The following is a 21,706-nucleotide window of genomic DNA, read 5'->3' as shown; positions in this document are numbered from 1 at the left end:
TGCTACAACAACAACAAACCGGAGTTTTGGCTCAACTACGCTCGGGATTATTGCAGTCGCTTAAATTCTTATAGGACAAAGACCGATCGCACCGTGCAAAACATCTGCCCAGCATGCGCCCGCACAACACACTGCACCGCACCTATTCAACTGCACTGCCAAACCTACTCATCCAACTCTATTGAATCTGTGGCTACATCCCATCGAAACAGATAGGGATAGACCCAGAGCCAGATTTAACAGAAGAACGAACACACAAACATACAATAATAAACACTGTTACAACAACAGCAGATCATCCTGGAGGATGTTTATAGAGGCCCTATGTGCACCTCAAGGAGTTAAGCGGAAAAGAAGAAGATGCTTTGAATACAAGAATATAAGTGTTGCACATTAGAACGACTATTGTCCATCTCTCAAATTACACCTATTGGTTTATACGTTTGTGACATTATTTCAAAATTTATTCAGAGAACTCGCTACCATGAAAACAGCTACATATCTTTCATATATGACACACAGAAACACTATTGCTGGTCTAATGTAAATTATTTGTCTCCAATTGGATATATAAATGAAATGCCTCCGAACTTTGACATTAATGTCAATATTCGGTACACATTTTACACAAAATCTCTTTCTGGTACACACAGGGGGTAATATGCAGGTTCTTTATCTTTATATATATTCCCTTTCCTTTGATTTTTGTTAGTAATTTTTTTAGTTTGTAAGTTTAATTAATGGGCCGATTCCGTACAGCGAGGCGAGTCGTGTAAAAAATGCACTACGTACAGCGATAGAAAATAATCGTCGATAACAAGTTATTTTTATTTTTTTTTTATTTTATTTTTATTCGTTAGTAAAAATGAACGGCGACAGCTAATTTGTTGTGGCCGGAAAATTAACATTACGGCGACAAAATTTGACGGCGTAAGGCAATATTGCCGTACGGAATCTAAAAATTGCATTTGGCAACGCGACACGACTCGCCTCGCTGTACGGAATCGGCCCAAAATTAAAATCCATCTCTCTAAGCCTTGTAACATGCAACAAAATTTGCTCTAAATGCATAATACAACCAATATCAATACGATCATTACCTTAACATGTGGACACTCAAACTCCGATTGAAGGACACCATCACGTGAATAACAGGCAACATGAAAACGGTTGCCATGAGAATCGCCAATCAATATATCACCTGCATTTGAAATATCAATTCCGTTGGGGAAACAGGTAACTTTTTCATTGCCTATGCGATACTGGAATGTACCATCTTCATGGAAGACCGCAACACAATGTCCCTTAAAGTCGCACACGTAAAAGTCGTTATCTGTAAACAAAATCAAAAAAGTTGAAAACTTCTTCGTGATATAGACAAAAGAAAATTGTGGGGCAAATAGCTACCTCTAATGGCGATGTCGGAAGGCTCGCGCATGTAATCACTACAATCAAACCAGCGTACCAATTCTCCATCTTCCGAAATGACAAACACGGTTGGAGAAACACTGTCAACGGCAACAATATGACCTTTGGATGTTACAGCTAAACCAGCAACAATATCGATATATCTAAGAAAGAAAAGTAATTATTATATTTAAGTTTCGTAATTTATTCAAACAAGTTTACCTTATGGCGATTTTTCTCATAAAATGTCCACTTTTTGAGAAAATCTGCATTCGAGAACGTTCATTGCCACGGTCGCAGACAACGAATTTTCCATTTGTATGCATAACTGCTACTTTACGTGGATACCACAATTGCCCTTCCTCCTTACCGGGTACTCCGAAATAAAACTTTAAATTGCCCGATTTATCGAAGATCTCAATACGATGGTTATTAGTATCGGCCACAATAATTTCTTCGTCAACACCCAAGCAAAAACCATGTGGAGAATTAAACTGTCCCTTGGACGTTCCCAAAGAGCCAAACTTGCATCGTATTTGCATTGGTGTTGCTTTATTGCGACCCGTTATTATACTTGTCGTTGTTGGTTGAGGTTGCTGTGGGCCATGGAAGCTAGTAATGCTCATATCATCAACCGAACCACCGTTCCCACCGCCAGGACACAGAGGAGGTAAATTTGGCAAACTTGGCGACGGTGCTGTGGGTAGGCAGTAATCTGGTAATAAACAATCAAATCCAGTTGGTGAGGGTCCACTCGTTAATAGCTGATTGCTTGTCATGTCTGTGTGAAAATCTACTTGTAATATGCCAACAATAATATTTATTTATAACAAAATAACAATTATTGATTAACACGCGTGCCATCAGCAACAACAACATTAACAAACAATCAGTTATATGTATTATTTTCCATCACAATATAATTGTTGTGTACAATAAGTTTGTATGTAGTATATTGTTAGCCAGTGGCATTTTTGTTGGGAAATAAGGATTCCTCCGCCACACGATATTAGTGCAAACGTAAGGGGAGAAATGTTATTGAAATTGTTCGTTTTTATAAACGACAGCAAAAGTTGTGGAGCGTTTTTGTGAAGGTGGATCATAGGTGTTGTTGGTAGGGTGGTATGGGTTTAACGGAGAAATAAAAAAAAATAAATAAAAAGAAACAAAAGAAATTATTAAAACAGAACATAAATAATAAATAGGTTATTAAATAAAAAACAAACCACAAAAAATTTTCTAATTAGAAACAAACATTTTCTACATTCATTCATAACTTTATACTAATGCAATATTTTGCGCAACTTCGATTCACATAGCCCAGAATATATTTGTTTTTGAATAGCATCGCTGCGAAAGCCTCCTAAACACATTTAGCTTCGTTGTCTTCATTTGTATTATTTATTAAAAATTATGGGTTTAAAAGAGAATTCTCATTTTATATAATGCAAGCGTGTCGCCTAATTCAAGTATTCGAAATTCAGTGAGTTTTCAAACAAAAAATGATATCGATAAAATAGTAAAAATTAGTAGATTCTTGCTGTTCTGGAACAAAGCATATATTATTTCGTTTTTGTTTAACTTATCCAACATTTAAAGTAAAACAATTTTCCTGAATTGAGAACTTGTTTATTTTGAGTAATAAATAATTTTTACGTTTTACCCTATTTTGATTATTGAGCATCTTTAGGAGAACGTAATGTCTCATAACTCAACATGCTCAAGTTGAGCGCGTATAAACTTACCTTCCTCCTTTTGACAAATGTTATAAAATAATAAGCTACTTAAGAAGTTACTAAGCAGGAAAAAATGAAAAGACAAAAAAATGAAACTAATATGTGGTAAGAAAAGTAATTTGCATAAATTAGCAAGATTGTAAATAAATCTTTTCGATACCCTTCTTTTCCTATTTATTTTATTAGAGGTATTTTTCTGTACATGCGATTAAAGGCAACCTAAATAGGTCGAACAAAATATCACTGAATTCTATATCGAAAATGGTTATACAAAATTTCAAGCTTTCAAATTTCGATCATAGCCTCAATAATATCGTAGATGAGATTTAGATCCCTTCATTATAGTTAATACTAGTTACAAATGGATGTAGCGATTAAGTACTATGAAATCACACAGATTCGCTTTTCGATTTTGTCCATAAAAATTGTATTCGAAGTATTGGATCAAACTGGCAAACTTAAGAGCATTATACTAGGCGAAGTAAGTGGCTTGCATGTTCTGGGAACTTCATTTTGCATGGTGTACATTCCATCCAAATTAAATATATTTATAATGTTACATAGAGGCAATAACTAAGACATACTAAGGAACGTTTAAGGTATAAGGAACGTTTTTGGGAAATGACTGATATACATATATATGCATTTGAATTGATTCTTACCGTTGTTATTTAAACCCAATTTTGCAAGGGCTTGCAAATTGTTAAAAGCTCGCTGATCGCCGTTCAGGATATCGGCTAGAGTAATTGTTTGATTTTGAGCATTAGCAGCCGGTACAACTGGTTGGGCAGTGGGTCCACTTGGAGAACCAACTAGTGCATCAGTAAGAGAATCCGGTGTATTTTCAGTGAGACTGGCAAGACGAGATAAATTGTATTCGAGAATACTATTGTAGCCTCCTGGTGGTGGTACAGCAGCAACCCCAGCATTTGCGCCCAGAGGCCCATTTAGAGCAGCAGTTAGACTGTTATTGAGAGGATTACTTAGGGCATTGAGCCCTGTGGGCGGTCCAGCATTGTTAAGACCGTTGAGACCTTGAGATCCCATCATAGAACCACCAGGAACTGAGCCGAGTTGAGTATTGCCAAGAGATCCATTGAAGCCAGGAGAGGAATTACCCAAATTGTTTAAACTATTTCCATTACCAGCTCCAATAGAACCAATACCATTAAAGCCATTAACACTGCTGTGATGGGAAGACGTGCTGTTCTGATGCTGCAGTTGATGATGGTGGTGAGACAATCCAGATTGACCTTGAGGAGGTGAATCTGGTGTAAGTACGTTGGACATCATGAAACCATTGCTCAAAGCGTAAATGTCGCCATCAAATGAACTTTGCATAGAAGTTGGCAATGATATAGGGCTGCTAGCCGTAACAGAACTGGTTAATTGGCTTTGTGAACTATTTGAGCAGTTCATGCTGCCATTTCCACCGTTACCAACACGTCCGTTCATCATGTTTGGAGGCATGCCGGGTAGGGTTGGTGGTGGTGTGCTCTCCTTTGGTGATGGTGGTGTCGATTCGGTACGAAATTTACCAAATGTTTCTTGTGCCAATTGCTCAAACTTTTCTGGTTTGGTATCAAATGTCAACGAATAGTTTATGTCGCATTTGGGAGTTGTATTGATCATATTAATAAATTGAGTTGCTATTAGTTTTTTCATAGCCAGGAACTCCGCGGCATTTGCTTGCTCTAAAACGCGATTGGTAAATTTACAAGTGTTATCAATTTTGCCCATAGTGTTCTGAATATTCTGCATCAAATCCATTATCTTCAAAACTCGTTCGGAGTGTAGCTTTTTCAGTTCCACTAAGGCCTGGTCGCGGCATTTCTCTATGATTTTCTTGTAATTCTCATACGTCTCTTGGATGAGGTCACGTGCTGAATCATGTTGAGATTGTAGCTCATTTAGAGCACTAGATAAATTTGCGTCTGCATCGTCGCAATATTGCACCTGCCAACATAATCAAAATAGATAATTCATAAGAAACAGTGGAAATATCTTAAAAATGTATACAATACCTTTGATTTGGCCTCCTTTATTAGGTTCTCAACATCACCACGAACAGATTTCTCCGCCGAGGCTATGATATCATAGTGATGCTCGCTGCCTTTATGATCGGCAATCAAACAGTCGTTACATACAGGTATTTGGCAATTAAAGCAATAATACTTGAGATTCTCAGATGTATGTACATTACAGTACAATGGCTTGTGTATAATCAATGGTTTATCGCCATCGGAAGTTTTTTGCAAATCTTCCAACCTGACAACTTCGTGATTTTCAAAACAGCGCATATATTTATGAGCATTGTCGCAACCGCTGCACAAGAAATTGGCACAGTCATTGCAACGGGAAATTGCATTCTCCTTGCTCTTGCAAGAAGTGCAATGCAATTGTTCCGACTCAATGGTTGCCAAATCCAAAATATTGGTAAGTATATAATCACATGTTAATGATTGCACACCTTTAGGACCAACCTACAATGGAATCAAAGTAAATACATCATCGTTGTAAATAAGAAAAAGAGAATGGATCTAATATGTTGCATTATATAGATTTTTGATTATATGCGCCATTAATTGGTCATTTCTACACTCTTATAACGTACAACATATTTTTATCTAACCGTGTGCATTTGCACTTACTTACCGTTGTTATTTGCTTGCATATTGGACACTTAATCTGCGATTTTCCAGAAGAGTTATGGAGTGGAACTAGATCGCCACCAACAGAAGAAGTCGAAGAAGACGATGATAGGTTTCCTCCCGACGAGTCTTCGTTAAGCAACTTGCACAAGCAAGATTCGCAAAATACATGAAGACAAGAAAGAACTCGAGGCGATTGCAAACGAGAACTAAAATAAACAACAAAATGTGTATATTCAAACGTAATACATTAAAAAATGAATATACCTGCAGATTTTACAATTCTTATCTACGTCGCCACCTTCACACAAGGAACCAGAAGAGTCCTCTAAAGAGCCAGATTCCAGCTCTGAGCCCACATTGCTTTCGAAGACTTCACTAAACATATTGCCGTTGCCCAGCCCACCCAATGTCAAGCTGCCGGCAACCGAAGAAGATCGAGAAGAAATGCTTTTTAAATCCTTTGCTATCGGATTACAATTATTTGTTATTAGTGGCTCGTTCAAATCCAACGAACTGACAATTTTATCAACAATCGAATCCACAGTGGAAGCACTAGATGGGGAGGTGATAAAGTTTGATACCTCCAAAGCTTTAGCAACAGCCGTAATAGAAGACGATTCTAAGACAGAAGTAAAAGTGCAATTGTTAGTGTCGGCAGAACTAGCTATGATTGGTGCCACAGACGAAGGGTTTGAAGTGACGGTGGTGCTTTTTAAAATATGTGGCACAAAATCCTCTATAGTTGCCATATATAAAGCCTCTTTAAATCGTTTCGCTGTATAACTAAGTGGAATACAACAAAATAGCTGCAAATAATTTAAATTTTCCTTTGAAGTAAAGTTAGGGATCCTTATGACCACAACGACCTTTTCACACAAATGCAAAGATGTATTTCAACAGTGAAATTTGCAACGATTATTGAGATTTAAACCAAAAAGATGCTCCAGTATTAGTTTGTGTAAATCGTTTGGGCGAGCTATATATTAGAATTATGTGTCAGCCACAACTGATTGTGTAAATCACGGAACTTTCTGTTATTTTCTGCAGCTTCTGTTATTATTCCTCAGATTAAACAATGTTGATAAAAGTTTGTTGGAGTAATTTTCGTTGAATATTGTTTGATGGGTTGATTAGCAGTAGTTGTATTTAAGCTTATTGTTGGCTTCAAGTCTAGATAATTGTAATGTGCAATTTCAATCTGGTAGGTAGCTTTCGCATCAGTGAATCGCGATTTTTTTTGTATTTATTTTGTTTTTGTTTAAAATATTTTTTATTAAATTTGGAATATGAATTTATATTTGTTCGTTATATAACATTCTTTGTATGTTGATTAAATAGTTGTTATTGTAGTGTAGATTTTCTTTGCTTTTTCTTCTGTTCCCCTTTTTAGTTGTTTGCTTTTGCAAAATACTTGGCACTATTTCTTAGCGCCAAAGATCGCCGTGTACTTAGCTGGATTACAAACGGTGTGGCTCTGATTCAGATATATGCTTGACGAAACTGTGTTCAATTAATGTTTGTTCATTGCCGTTACCTTGATGAAAGAAACGTGTTCTCCTGGTCTTGTCTTATGATTTTTCCACACTATGTTTGAAAAGTCTATATCAATTTATGCTCCTGCTCCTTTTACAGACACTGCAATGAAAATATTTATAAATCTTACAATAAAGCAACAACAAATTGTCTATGATTACTAGGACGACACGTAATAGAAAAACATGGTTACAGAGAGGAACACCTTCCCGTGATATCTGACGTTATATGTTTTTTCTATATATTTCCACAGAGAAGGTTGAAACTATTGCTTTGTTCTGTACCAGGGATACCAGGGATGGAAAATTCAAAATTTCAAAAAGTACTACAATGGAACTATTTTCATTGAAAATGTACCTTTTTTATCATTTTTCTAAAAAAATCTTTTTTTATTCAGTAAAAATACAACAACAAAGCTGAAGAATGTTGCAAAATCGTATATATTTTTATACCATCCTGGAGGGTATAATTTGTCATTCCGTTTTTAACATAATAATAACAATTGTTAGTGTTAGTAAAGCCTGCAAAAAACCAAACTATCAAAATTTATTCAAAATATACGGGAACGAAAAAGGACAAAACTTGCAAACAATCTGGCCGAAATATCAACATCAACGTAACCGCCAATCAGATACAAGCTGGTATTTTCCACTCACCCAAATTTGTGTGGTAGAAAATAGCAGAAGAGAGTTCATTCAGCGCCATTTCTGTTTAAAGAGGTGTCAAGTTTTGCACTATGTTACGGGAACGTTTTCTAGCACAAAATTGGAAAAATAGCTCTAAATATTACTATTTTGCAGGTTCTGGAACACAACATATATTGAATGATAGACCGTCCCATGTGATTGAGTTAAAAGTGGACTATAAATAAAAAATCGGACAATATCAAATAACAATACTGTAAATTTTAATTAATTTAATTAATCGAGCTTTATGGCCTAAGGAGATTACATTGAAAACCACTATGCGACGATCGTTTCGTTAGCTGGTTAGGCTAACATCATCAGGCATATTAGATGTTGTTCTTGCTAGACAATTTTCGCCATTTGGAGCCCCTATTTATACATCAGATCGCAGATTGCAAATTTGTAATTGTGAATTTTAAATTGAAGCTTTTTATTTTCCAAAGACGACTCATTTGTCCCCCTTCTATTCCAGAAATACTGTAAATAATTAAACTTTAGAGTTGTTATAATAATTGAAACCGGATACCATTTTTTTCTTGAGTTTCTGCATCAGTGGCTGCTTAAGTACGTATTTTTATCTTATGGCTGGCGAGCCAATATGTTATGTTTTTTAATTTGAATAATAACAATATGTTTGTTAACTCAGGTTCATTTATGCTATCTATATATATAAAGTAAAAAAATATTTGTACGTTTGTTTATTTGAAGTTTATGGACTCAAACCCGCTGAACCGATCTTCCTGAAAATTTCAAAGTATATCACTACATGGCCTGAAAGTAAATAAGCTATAATTTCTGAAATTCCGCGTTGATACGGAGATATTGCTAAATCAGAATCGGAGGTACCTCCAAAAAGTTTAGATTTTTATGCAAATATCTATAAAATGGTAACAGATAATGTCTCCAAATTTTGGACGTGTGAAGGAATTTGGTCTAGAAATAAATTTGCCAAATTATATTGAAATCGGTTCAGACTTGGATATAGCTCCCATATATATTTTCGTCCGATTTCATGTATTTGATGAACACGTTATATATACCCGATTTTAATGAAAGTTGGCGTGACGAAAATTGGCCTACAAATAAATGTATCAAAATATATGTTCCTTGTTCGGGGTAGCGAAGCGCAGCGGGTTTAGCTAGTGTAATATAAATTCTTTTGGACTGGAAGGCTTCTATATTATACTATGAAGTATCAAAATAAATAAACTTGACAAAAAATTGCATTGAAAAAGTCGAAAATGTAAATAATTTTTAATGTCATGTTGAATGTGGTGTACGCCAACGGATTAAAATGATACATGCCTTTAAACTAAAATCCTTTAGTAGATTGCTGATGTCTTAACATGTATGAGAATCTAAGAACTACTAAACTACTTTCTCTTTTAAAGTTCTACTTTCAAATTAATTAATATACTCCGAAAACAAGACAAAAAGACAATTATTTACCAATTTTGGAATAGAACTCTTAAGGAACAAATATTCGTATTAGCTGAAAGATGCCTTAGTGTCTTCTTTCATCCATATATATACTTTGTAGCCGTCCCGTCGCGTCCTTTAACACTTTTTGTCTTACACAAATTAACAAAATAATGAGTCTTTCAAGAATTACACTTTTTGAAAAAAAATTAAAAAAATAAAATTTTTAAAATATTTTTTTGTTTTGTTGTTTGCCTTGTAACTTGCACTTAATATTTTTATTTACATCAATTCCCATTATGCCTAGTTGTGCAGACCAAAAAACAAATTTTTCATGACTTTTTCAAAGAAACTACCAATATTTTTAAGTAGATCTTTTTTCATATGAAATAGCACATCTTAAACTAGTTTTGGAATTGTTGTTGTTGAAAAATATTGGATAGTTTTGTAGTAAATGTCTACCTGTAAAAACGTTTTGCGGTGCCAACGATAGATCGAAAACGAATGGGACGATCTTCATATTTTTTGATGGTTTTAAGAACCTAATAATATTGTCTTTAAGCGAAATAGAGTTTTAAATTAATTTCGGCAATTAACAATATTATTCGGTAAGTTAGCGACCAATATAAAGTAGTCGAAAAGTTATACCGATAGGAACAGTGTTGTCAACTTTTATTTAAACTTTTCATTCATAAGTTGGCGTTCTAATGCTACCGATTGAATTTGACACTAACATTACAGCACAGTTCAGTCAGCTGGGTATTGCTGTTACCTTTTCTTGTTCTACCATGGCTCTCATTGCAGAACAATATAAAGAAACAGCAATACCCAGCTGACAGACATACGACATTTTATATATTTATTTCTATGTTCGATGTATATTAGGGATATATATTTATTGGGGAAAAAATATGTCATTCAGTAAATAAAACTATTTCCCATAAAGACTTCTTCATATCAATGGTATGTAACCGCCTCCAAGTTCGAACGACATACCGCACACTAACTAACACACCGGTTATAGAGGCGGTACAACATTTAATATGTGTGGTATTTTATTAAATTAAAAAAATGTAACGAGTTTCCATTCATGTTTTCAAGAATATTCAATCAAATGTGAAAAAATAAGTAATATTTATAGACATTTCCTTAATTTGTTATACATATCGTCTGCATAAAAAAAAACAAAATTCGTTTTTTTATTGAATCTGATACATAAAACTAAAAAATACACGCTCTGGCTAAATATCAAGCTTCTACGTTTAAAAATAACGATCCTATTCAAGAAATTCCAAAAGACGTAACTCCATGCTATATTTTTCATAAAACACAAAAGGCTTAAGGAAATATATAATTTCCATGTGGGCGGATCCGGTAATCCGACTATTTGACCAGAAAGTACAAATTCAAAAACCGGGTTAGACCCCGTTATACTGAACCGATTACTACAAAGTGAGACTTTAGGACATTACTCCTAATGGCGAAACCTCGCTCTTCACCAAAATTCATCGTTGTGCAAATTTCTGCTATATCCCTTATATGCATGTCATGGCTAAAAATCCATGTTTGGTAAAATTTCTAAAGTTTTAAGAAAAAAGTGATTGAAGTGTATAATTGAAGATGAGGTCTAAAGACCGACCTTTGTCCTGATTAAAATAAAACACCCAAGAGCAACAAAAGAGATGAACCGCATGCATGGAAAACTATATTGTAAACGGTTAAATTCAAGTGCTTTTTTTCGGAAGACAATGTTTTGTAAGGCGTTGAGCCGAAAATTCTCGTCGGTCTAATTAGTACAAAGATGTATTTATTTATTTATTTATTCAACAGAAAGAAAGCTACAATACCAATTATACATGTATTGGAGATAACAAAAATATAAAGCTATAACTAAAGACAAATGCGAATAGAGTGTATGTTTGGCGAAAAATGTTCTTGTCAGAGATAATAGCTAAAGAGTGGCCAAATTCAACTGATTTCAGAGAAAAACTTGGGCAAAATATATGAGATCCTACTGTTAATAAACTGCAGGTTTTTGCGTTTGATCCTAGCGTTATAATCTATTTTATCAAAGACAACTACAGTTATGAAATTAATATTTTAAAAAATTACAAGTTTAAAAACACATTTCAAAAATCAGGACTTTAATTCTCGATTTAGAAGTTTTTAATTTATTAAGGCAAAGGTAGAACAAATGTTTTGGGCTTAAGATGAATGTTTTCATTAACCCTCCCAGTCCATTTGTGGAATATATTCGACATTTAGCAATGTTTTTACATGGGCAGAAATTATTTTTGACACTGAAAGGGTTAAGCTCGGATCGGGACCAAATTTTTTTTCACAGGTAAGTCTCGTCAACGTCACAAATATATATAACATTTATTGCGGAAGTCCATACTTCCAGAGTTAAAGGCACTATTTAGACAAAAAATTATGATTTTAAAGAAATTTTGTTCCCGTTCCCTAAATTTGCACTTGTCCATGGGTGAAAGCCTTAAATCCCTGGCCGAAGGCCGGCTATTTAGAGAAAAATTTGTGATTTTAATGAACATTTTGTTCCCGTTCCCTAGATTTGAATCTGTCCATAGGAGAAAGTCTTAAATCCCCGGCCGAAGGTCGGCTATTTAGAGAAAATGTATGATTTTAAAGAAAACGTTGTTGCCGTTCCCGAGATTTGCACCTGTCCATAGAAAAAGTCTTAAGCTTTACGATAGTATTCATATTATCATTATCCGTTCAAAGGAATTTTCGGAACTTCAGAGGCACATATGGCCAAAATAATAAGTACAAACATAAGTATGCATATTTTTCGTTCAATTCAGAAAATTTATTCACTGTAAGACAAAGTTCAGTTTAAATTTAAGTTTTGCAACATACATTACACTTAAAAATTAATTTTGCGTAGATCTTCAAGATAAACAAACTTCTAAATGCGATATTAAGAAAAAAGTCATAAAAATTGATGGACAAAATTATAAGTACATTTTGGAAATCATTATATACGAGGGCAGTTCGGAAACTTCCTAGCCTAGCACAAAAAGCGCGATATAAACAGAAAAAAGTTTAGTGTTTTGGAAACTTCCATCTCTGTTATGAACACATGTTAAATTTTGTTTCGATCTGGCAACTCCTTCATATAGAAACAGGTGTTCAAAAAAGACGCATCCGCAATTTTTTTACAATGGAAAAATTAGAAATGCGTGCTGTCATTAAATATTTACATAAAAAAGGTTTATCGGGACAAGAAATTCATAATGATATGGTGAATGTGTTAGGTGTTAGGTGCTCCTTCATATGCAACGGTAAAAAATTGGGTTGCTGAATTTAAACGTGGTCGTACAAGCATTGAAGATGAATCACGTAGTGTACGTCCAAAAACAGCAACAACAACAGAAATTGTAGCCAAAGTGCATGATGATCGACGAATAAAAGTGCGTGAAATTGCTAATATCATGGGCATCTCAAATGATCGAGTCCATTTAATTTAGCATGAAGAACTATAGATGAAAAAGCTTTCTGCAAGATGGGTGCCGCATTTGTTAACAGTCGATCAAAAACGCATAAGAATGAACATTTCTCAAGCTTGTTTGGATCGTTTTAAGCGAAATTAAATGGATTTTAAGCGTCGTTTCATAACTGTTGATGAGATCCACCACTATACTCCAGAGACAAAAGAACAATCCAAACAATGGACTGAAGCTGGAGGAAGTGCCCCAAAGAAGGCAAAAACAATTCAATCGAATGGTAAGGTTATGGCAACGGTTTTTTGGGACTTCAAAGGTATTTTATTGATCGACTATCTGCAAAAGGGTAAAACAATAAATTCAGAGTACTATTGCAACCTTTTGGATCAAATGTACAAATTCGAGAAAAACGTCCTGGCTTACAACACAAAAAAAAATAATTTTTCATCAAGACAACGCACCAGCGCACAAGAGTGTTTTAACAGTGGCTAAAATCAACGAATTAAAGTACGAGTTGCTTGACCACCCACCTTATTCTCCTGATATAGCTCCCAGTGAATTTTACTTGTTCCCAAATCTAAAAAAATTCCTTGCTGGCAAGCGTTTTACCTCAAATGAAGATGCAATTACAGTTTTAAACCACTATTTTGAAGACCTTGAGGAAAACTATTTTAATCAAGGGATAGAATTGCTAGAAAAGCGTTGGACTAAGTGTATTAAAGTTTCAGGAGATTATATTGAAAAATAAAAATATTTTTGAAAAACTAACTATTCTCTTTCATCGATAGGCTAAGAAGTTTCCGAACCGCCCTCGTATATTACTACATTCAATTGTTTTAGGATAGATTGTAATTTAGGATGTTTATATTATTAATATTTTTTGCTTCCACCTTTATTTTGTCCTACTTTTTGTATTCTTTTTGCCATATTACTTAGAAGTTTGCTGTAATTTTCAAAAGTTATTTACTAACACATTTTTTGAATAAAATTCCAAATTTGATGTTTATTTTGGAACGATTGTGTATCAATGCGCTATTTTAAGTGTCTGCAAACGTTTACTATTGCATTCATGACCGATTACTGCATAGGCGAGTCAGGTAACCTGGAACCCATCCTTGACATATAGGGATGCATGTTTTGGACCGTAGTTCTGTTGAAAAATCCATATAAAAAGCATATTTTCTTCTGTTTGTAGCAACAATGTGTTGACCAATATGTTTTTGTGTTGGAAATGGGTCCAAGCATCTGTAATGTGATATATTGGATAAAGACCATACCAGGAAAAATAATCAGCCTCACACCATTAGGTGGCTACCTCCGTGTTTAATTGGATTTTTGTAACTATTGTATGAAATTCCTCTTCCTTGAGATTGAAATTCATCTTGCCGTAATTGTTACCGAATAAATTTATTTTATTCGTTTTTATTTCACTGCTCTAGAGGAAATTTCGCCAATTTTGTCCATGTACGTTTTTCCGGACCAACCCATATGATTGTTAGCTAAGGAAGACCTCGTCAACAAAGATGAGTTTAATAGGTCTCTAAAGCGAGAGCAACAATGGGTCTATCGATTGTTTATTGTTGCCTTTTTAGGCCTACACCGTGTTTCTTCAGTTTCATTTTGGTTTCAATGTGTTTTAGAAAAAAAACAACGGCTTTTCCAGGGATTTGGCTATTATCAAAAATTTGTTCCTTCATTTCTTAATTTTGACGCCAATCTCCTCTCTCCAGTGTAATAGTGCCCATTTCGTCCCATCCATCAATTAATTTTTATTTTATTTTTGTCTAATAATAGCTGTGTCTTTTTACGTGATAATTAGTAATAATTATTACTAATGTTGCAGATTCTGACAGTTGTATCAAGGAAATGTTGCTGAAAAAATATGCCCTTCTGCGTACTCGATAATTTGTAATAATTATTACTAATGTTTCTGATTTTGACAGTTATATAATGGAAAAGTTGCTGAAAAAAGTGTTTCAGCAACACTTAGTAAGTACGAAGACAAACCTAATGTTTCAGCAACATTTAGTAAGTAAAAAGACACCCCTATTATTAGCAAGTTAAATTACTAACCAACCTTTATTAAAATTTACTCGATTATTGGTAAATAACAAAAAATCCAAAATGTACTAATTTTTTTTGCAAACCAAATTTTGAACTTTTAGAAAAAAGTGCCACGGAAACAAAATATTACTAATTTTTTGCGTTTTTATGCTTCTTGCATTATTGATTACGAATAGAAGTTTCGAAATGTAAAGCAGTTCACATCTTTTTCGAGAAAAAACTGATTGTGGAGGACAAAATCAAACATAAACTATGATAAGCATGACACCGACGATATGTCAATGTTTGTCTATGGGACCAACCTGTTCAATAAATGTTGACTATTTTTTTTGTTAATTTTGGGCGATAAAGGCAAAAATTGCTGCTTTTAAACATTTAGTATAAATAATAACAATTTTAATACCAAATGTTGTATTTGCAACCGTTTTGGCCCTGTGGGCTAGGTACTGTGTTTTTAATAAAAATAAATTGAAAATTGAAACTTGAAATTGAAATAATTTCGGCCAGAAAATAAGAATTTGGGACCTTGTGCAATGATACCCATATTATCATTATCCATCCGTTCAAAAATTGCGAAGTTATATACAAGTGAATTTTCGGAACTTAAGACGCTCACATGTTGGAAAGTATGGATTTCCCATAAAAAAATTATATATTGTCGTGATCAGGAAGGCGTCTAAAAATATTTCTGCAATTAAGTTATTTTACTGCATTACTTTATATTAGAAACAATGAGAATATAACATCTCAAAACACAATACTTTTATATGATGAACATTGAATCAGAATCGTTTTTTCTGATTTGTTTGACAGATAACACACTCAGCTTTCCGATGTATCAAAAACTATGAAATTTGGTCTAGTAGGTGCAAAGGAATTCAAGGTCAAAGTTGAAATAAGTGTGTCTGCGTACTCGATAATTTGTAATAATTATTACTGAATGTTGTTTTTACACAAATGTTCAGTAAAAGAGTATGAGAGACTGAGAACTTATAATTTTTACTGAAGGAATTTTGTTCAGTAACATTTTGTAGCTTTAGCAGTTGTCAAAAGTTCAAAATATTCAAATATCATAATCGTCAATAGTAATCAAATTGAAAATTTGTACTGAATGTTGTCTTTTTACTTTTTTAATTTTTTCCTTTGAAAGAGCATAAAATGCTTTACTCTCTAAAAAGAAGTTACTAGTACAAGGACAAACCTAATGTTGAGTTCTTTTATTTTGCACAAAACATAAAAATACAAAAAAAAATTAATTGGTTCAAAAATTAAAAAATATATACATATATAAATAAAAGATGCTCCTTGGGTTTTGTCCCAATCTGCATTAGGCAACTTAACTAGCGGCAAGTCTCTGTTTGTTGCAGAGACACGTAAGGGGAATGGAAGTGGAAAAAATTGCTCGTACTGGCAAATGTCAGGCAATTCCTTTTATATTTTTCGTAATTGGCATTATTTTCATTGTTTTGCAAACAATACTCGCAAACAATACGAAAGAAGCAATTATAAAAGGGTACGAGAAAAATTGCGGCAATGAAAATCGCCTAATATAAATTGAGACATTCATGAAACTAAAACTCTTATAAAAACCCCTGTATTTGATAATGGTACAAAAGTATATATGGGCTGAAAGAGGACACTCTCAGGCATCATTCTGCGAAAGTCTTAAGAAAGCAATTGTGAGGAAAATTTTGTCAGCGTAGCGGATATTGGACCTGCTCCAGAACTCTAATCGGTCTATATACAGTCGTAAATGCTACATTTTTGAATAGGTGTTTTTTTACCTTTCATTTGATATGCATATTGGTTCTGAAACCCCGGTTATTACTTCGAGTTTTTTAACCGGACTTTCAGTTCAAATAACAACAACAAATGACTGCGGGCAAAATTTTATATTAGGAAATCAAGAAAAAATGTTAGATTGGTCAGACAGTTATAACTAAACTAGGATTGTTCCCTAGCTACCAGTTTACTTCTGCTCTGTTCCAGAACCTGCAAGAAGCTACTATTTTTTACTACGATAACGTTTTTTCCTTTATGTTATCGGAAAAAATAGTAAAAATTAGTAGATTCTTGCAGTTCTGGAACAGACTGTTCATTAAAATATTTTAATTATTTAGATTGAACATGTTTTTTGATTTCTATGTCAATTTACGTAATAAATACCTGTAAACAATTCTACTAACAGAAACATTTGTATATATAGTACATACAATAGTGAGGGCGAAATTGGCATAGAATTTTGATTATGGACAGGGGCAGAATATGCATTATGTTTGAAACATTATTAGTTGCCTATATAATTCTCAAACGATTGTCCTTTCCAGTTTTCATGTTATGGTTGTGTCGAAATTAGTTTCTTTTATTATAGGAATATTTTTAAAGTCTGAAAGGATAAACCAAAGTTCGGTTACATTGGGACTTTTGCAAAGCCACAATTTGTGTCGCACGACATTATGTTATAAACTGACGAGGAAGATTAGAAACAAAACACAAATATACCATAATTAAACAAGGGGGGAAGTGAACTTAAATCCCTCTTACGACCTCATCACCCCTATGTCCCCTACTGCACTGCCAATTGTCGCCTCTGCTTAACACGAGTAATAGACGGACGAACAGACGGACACAGAGTCAGACATCAGAGCGTAATGTATTTTGAACAACGTTTCGAATCTCTTAGTGAAATGAAAAACGAATGAAACTGCAGAGAACGAAAAAAAAGAGGCACACGCACACACTTCTCTGGGGGCCCATTGTGTGTCCTTGAACACAATTTTCCACCTTCTCTCTTGCAACGACGCTTTACCATGCCCTTCAATTGCAAACTTTTTCATGTAAAAATCATTCTTTTTACAAATATATGTATATGTAAAAATTTTCTAAAAAAGAATACAAACTAAACCATTTTTACTTTACAATAATTTTTACATTGCCCCCTAAATGGAAGCAAAGATCGTATTTTTCACAACCGCACACACACATTTCACATTTTGGTCTATATTGCGAGCTATGCTCGTTGCTCGTGGTGTCGAGAATTTTTCTTTACACAACTTTTGCAATCAAGAATTTCAGGAAATTTCCATAAATTCTACAAATTAATTTGTAATACATTTCACTTTTGTTATTCTATTAACTTTTACCAAAATTCTAAACTTACCTGTGCCATTATAAGATTTTTTCCACAAATATTAATCGCAGACAAAAATCAATTCAGTCCGTAGTGTGTGAAAAAATTTTTTCTTTGCTGGTAGTATTTTTTCTATGTACAGGGTTGCCTTTACTTTCCAGGCAGTGTTGCTGTGTTATAGAAATAAATTTGCACGTTTATAAACGTACTTAACTACATGTGGTAAATGTGGAAGTCAACCCGGTGAAATGGATAACTCGATATTTGATAACTCAAATTTTGTTATATTCTTGTTTTTATTAAAAATAAATCTTTTTATTTTTGTAAATTTGTTTGTATAGAAAGTACGAATGTGAGCAACACTGAAGTTAAAAGAATTGCAACAAATTGTAGTTAGCTTTGGAAAATTGCGCCGGTCAAATGCGCGTTCGTTTTCCAGTCTGCGAAACAGCTGTTAAAAGTGTTGTCAACAGAAGTGATAAAAAAACGTTCAAAGTGTTGCACGAATACAAATAGCACGCAACCTAATTCAGTGCGTATGCGTACGATTTTATTTAAGGGCAAAACCTATTTGCATCGCGTCACTTGTTAAAAACGACAACCACATGAAAAAGTGTAAGTGATGCCAAGTTTGTTGTTGAAGTTTTCATGTGGTTGTTGTAACGCGACGCTCAACGCGCCGTATGTGCAGATGCCTTAGCTTTGCGTGTTCCGTGTGTGTTTAAAACACAAAAACAAAATACATGTATTTCAATTTGAAATACAAATAAGGAAATGTCTATAAATTATTGGAATTTAAAAAACTAATAATTTTTCACATTTTATTGAATATTTTGGAAAACATGAATGAAAATTCTTACTTTTCCAATTTGAATGTTTCCATATCGACGCCTCCAAACAATAGTATGCTAAGTCGACTTAGCATGTTTTCAAGTTCTTTACATTTTTACATTTTACGTGCTTTAACTTAAATTCTGTCAAATTTTGGTAATGATCGGTCAATCCGAACAGAAGTTATAAACAAATGTTTACTTATGGGTACTTTACACGATATGTTTTTTACATATGAGCTGTCACTTTGCGTATACATTTTGCATATAAAAAGTGACAACCCATATGTAAAATACATATCGTGTAAAGTACCCATTAGCATTGTAAAGAAGGTCAAAGAAAACTGTAAACTTTGAGAGCTTCTCCTGCAAAACTCACTTTTCAGACTTATACTATGTTTACATTTACGAAATTCACTCGATTTCAACTGTCAATTCCATTGCTCAAACGTCAAATGAAATCCAATCGATTTCAGATGAGTTTTCATTTGACGTATACGCAAAGGAATTGACAGTTGAAATCGAGTGGATTTCGTAAATGTAAACATAGTATTAGCATACTATTATTTGGAGGTGTCGATATCATTCCACGAAATGCATAATTTCTAAAAGAAAGTAGAATACATACATCGAACATAGAAATAAGCTCTGTTCCAGAACTAAAAAGTTTTTTTACGACTTTTACACATTTCACACGAAAACCCGTTCCCGTACACAAAAAAAGTTGTTCACTTCTCTTTAAACAAAAATGGCGCTGAATGACGCTCTCTTTAAAGCTGCGTACACATTGCCAGTTTTGAATGACAGCTTTGTTGGTGCTTGCTAGTGTGGCCGTTCATTTTTGTCATTCATCATGCAACCACAAAATGTTTCGTGGTTGCTGGACGGTTGGACAGTTATCGATAACTGCGAAATATCGACATTCAAAACTGACAATTGGTCTGTTCCTTTACTTCTGAAAGTGGTAAAACCGGCAAAAGTAGTAAAAGTTGAAAACTGCTCCCATATGAATTGTATTGTGTCTGAAGTAAAGGAACGCTTTTCGAGTAAAAAGTTGTAAAACTTGAAGATTCTTGAACGTATAGGAACAGGGCTAATGTGTACTGCTCTTAAAAACTTTTTAATCGACAAATTTGAGCGTGTAAAAAATAGTAACATGGATGCCGGCGTCTGATTGGCTGGTACGCCGACTTTGACATTTGTTCCAGCTTTTTTGACGTTTTTTCCACTTTTGCGTTCCCAAACTTTTTGAAAAAAAATTTGTGTGACAACAATTTTTCTCTCTTTTTCTCTTTTACGAGTTTTACTATTTACAAAGCTACAAATATATAAAATGTCGTATGGAATTTGACACTAACATTACAGCCCAGTTCAATCAGCTGGGTATTGCTGTTACCTTTTATTGTTCTACAGTGGTTGTTCGAGTAGAAATACTCTACGGACGACAAATAAATGCATACAGTTTGCCAAGAAATTGTTTTCGAACCAAGAAAACTAACATTTTTATGTATTAATTTATGTAAAATTACTGATAGCTGGGATAAAAATATCGGGTTTTTTGCAAAAAATAGTTGGTAGACTTATTAAAGACAATATAGGATGTATAAATTAAAAAATTGACCCACGTAGTCCATATCTACATATAATTCAAGCTGTCAAATAAATGTTTTCGAAATTTAATGGATATTTTATGAATGTTATTCTACTAACAAGTATCAACAATATTAGGCATAGAATATCCCTACTAGGAGGGACCAAGGGAGCACAAGGTCATATTACATGTAAATAGGGTCCTATTGGTCTTATACCGAGAATATCTGAAAACTAAGGCGTTTTATAAGTTTTCTTAGCTCACCTGGATGGACTGCCATCAATTACAATAAATATTACCTACAGAATAATTAGATCAGGGGGGTTGTCAGATCTACTAAAAGGTGCCAAGTTATATATAAAAAGTAAACGATGCCACCTGGATCCATAACCATGGCTTAAAATGTGTTTATTTAACTCAAATTGAATTAAGGGATAAAGGAATTCTCCAACATAAACCAAAATATGACATAAAAGTACAAAAATCGCTTAGAAATGCATATATAAGATATTGACAGTCTATGCTGATTTTTAATAGACCTCCGATGTCAACTGTTTATAGCCAGTTCAGAGGAATTCTCTAAGTTTTTTTGTTTCGATGCTAACACTGAAGCATTATTTACCCATCAACATAATTTTCCCCTTAAAAATGTACTACAGTAGTACTGCAGATTACGCGAAATGTGTCCAATAGGTCGAAGTATGAATTTCTGAAAATGTCGAAACCTTAACCCATGTTATAATAATTCTTAGGTAGGCCACAGCTAACAGCTGATTACAATTTTTTTTTTTGTTATGGCTTAATCTGTCAAAACCGTGTTGACATGCAGAGTTGATATTTATTATTGATCAAAAAATTCAACACTGTTTTGTTTTCATTTCAACATTTCGTTCTTCTTCTTCTTCTTTGTTTACTCATCCGTTATCATTCATCAAAACAATTTTGACGTTTTACGCCATAGCGACAGGGTTGTATTTTTTTGGCGATTCTCATACCTGGCCTACCTATGAATTATTGTACCATGCCTTATGCCATGTTTATACTTGAGCTCTAAAATCCGCTGGATTTCACGAAATCCTGAAATACACCCCGGTGTTTACACTTATTGTTTTGTTGATTTCGAACATATCACAATAATCAAGGTAGATGCATATGCGCAGCTGATCGAACATGAATTTTCAAAACAAGTTTT

At 33.9% G+C, this 21,706-nt stretch overlaps 1 protein-coding gene across 3 annotated transcripts in view; it reads right to left on the bottom strand.

Annotated features, from left to right (window-relative positions):
* The window catches only part of mei-P26 (E3 ubiquitin-protein ligase meiotic P26), a 37,437-nt gene extending 18,882 nt beyond the window's left edge, over nucleotides 1-18,555 (bottom strand). Inside the window, exons 1-8 of one of the 3 annotated variants that reach the window (XM_073972684.1) lie at nucleotides 18,124-18,555; nucleotides 6,062-7,432; nucleotides 5,799-6,003; nucleotides 5,168-5,626; nucleotides 3,806-5,099; nucleotides 1,630-2,200; nucleotides 1,408-1,571; nucleotides 1,101-1,333 (exon numbers count right to left, since the gene is read on the bottom strand). In XM_073972684.1, the coding sequence (XP_073828785.1) occupies nucleotides 1,101-1,333; nucleotides 1,408-1,571; nucleotides 1,630-2,200; nucleotides 3,806-5,099; nucleotides 5,168-5,626; nucleotides 5,799-6,003; nucleotides 6,062-6,546 (3,411 nt within the window). In that variant the 5' untranslated portion in view covers nucleotides 6,547-7,432; nucleotides 18,124-18,555. Of the gene's footprint in view, nucleotides 1-1,100; nucleotides 1,334-1,407; nucleotides 1,572-1,629; nucleotides 2,204-3,805; nucleotides 5,100-5,167; nucleotides 5,627-5,798; nucleotides 6,004-6,061; nucleotides 7,433-18,123 lie in introns of all 3 variants that reach the window. The other 2 variants (XM_073972683.1, XM_073972685.1) reach the window with 2 other exon arrangements.
* Between the last annotated feature and the right edge of the window lie 3,151 nt (nucleotides 18,556-21,706).

This window comes from Musca autumnalis, unplaced genomic scaffold, assembly GCF_047663935.1.
Source record: "Musca autumnalis isolate F117 unplaced genomic scaffold, ASM4766393v1 scaffold_3, whole genome shotgun sequence".
Classification (NCBI taxonomy): Eukaryota; Metazoa; Arthropoda; class Insecta; order Diptera; family Muscidae; genus Musca; species Musca autumnalis.
This window is presented reverse-complemented; position numbering and strand designations above follow the sequence as displayed.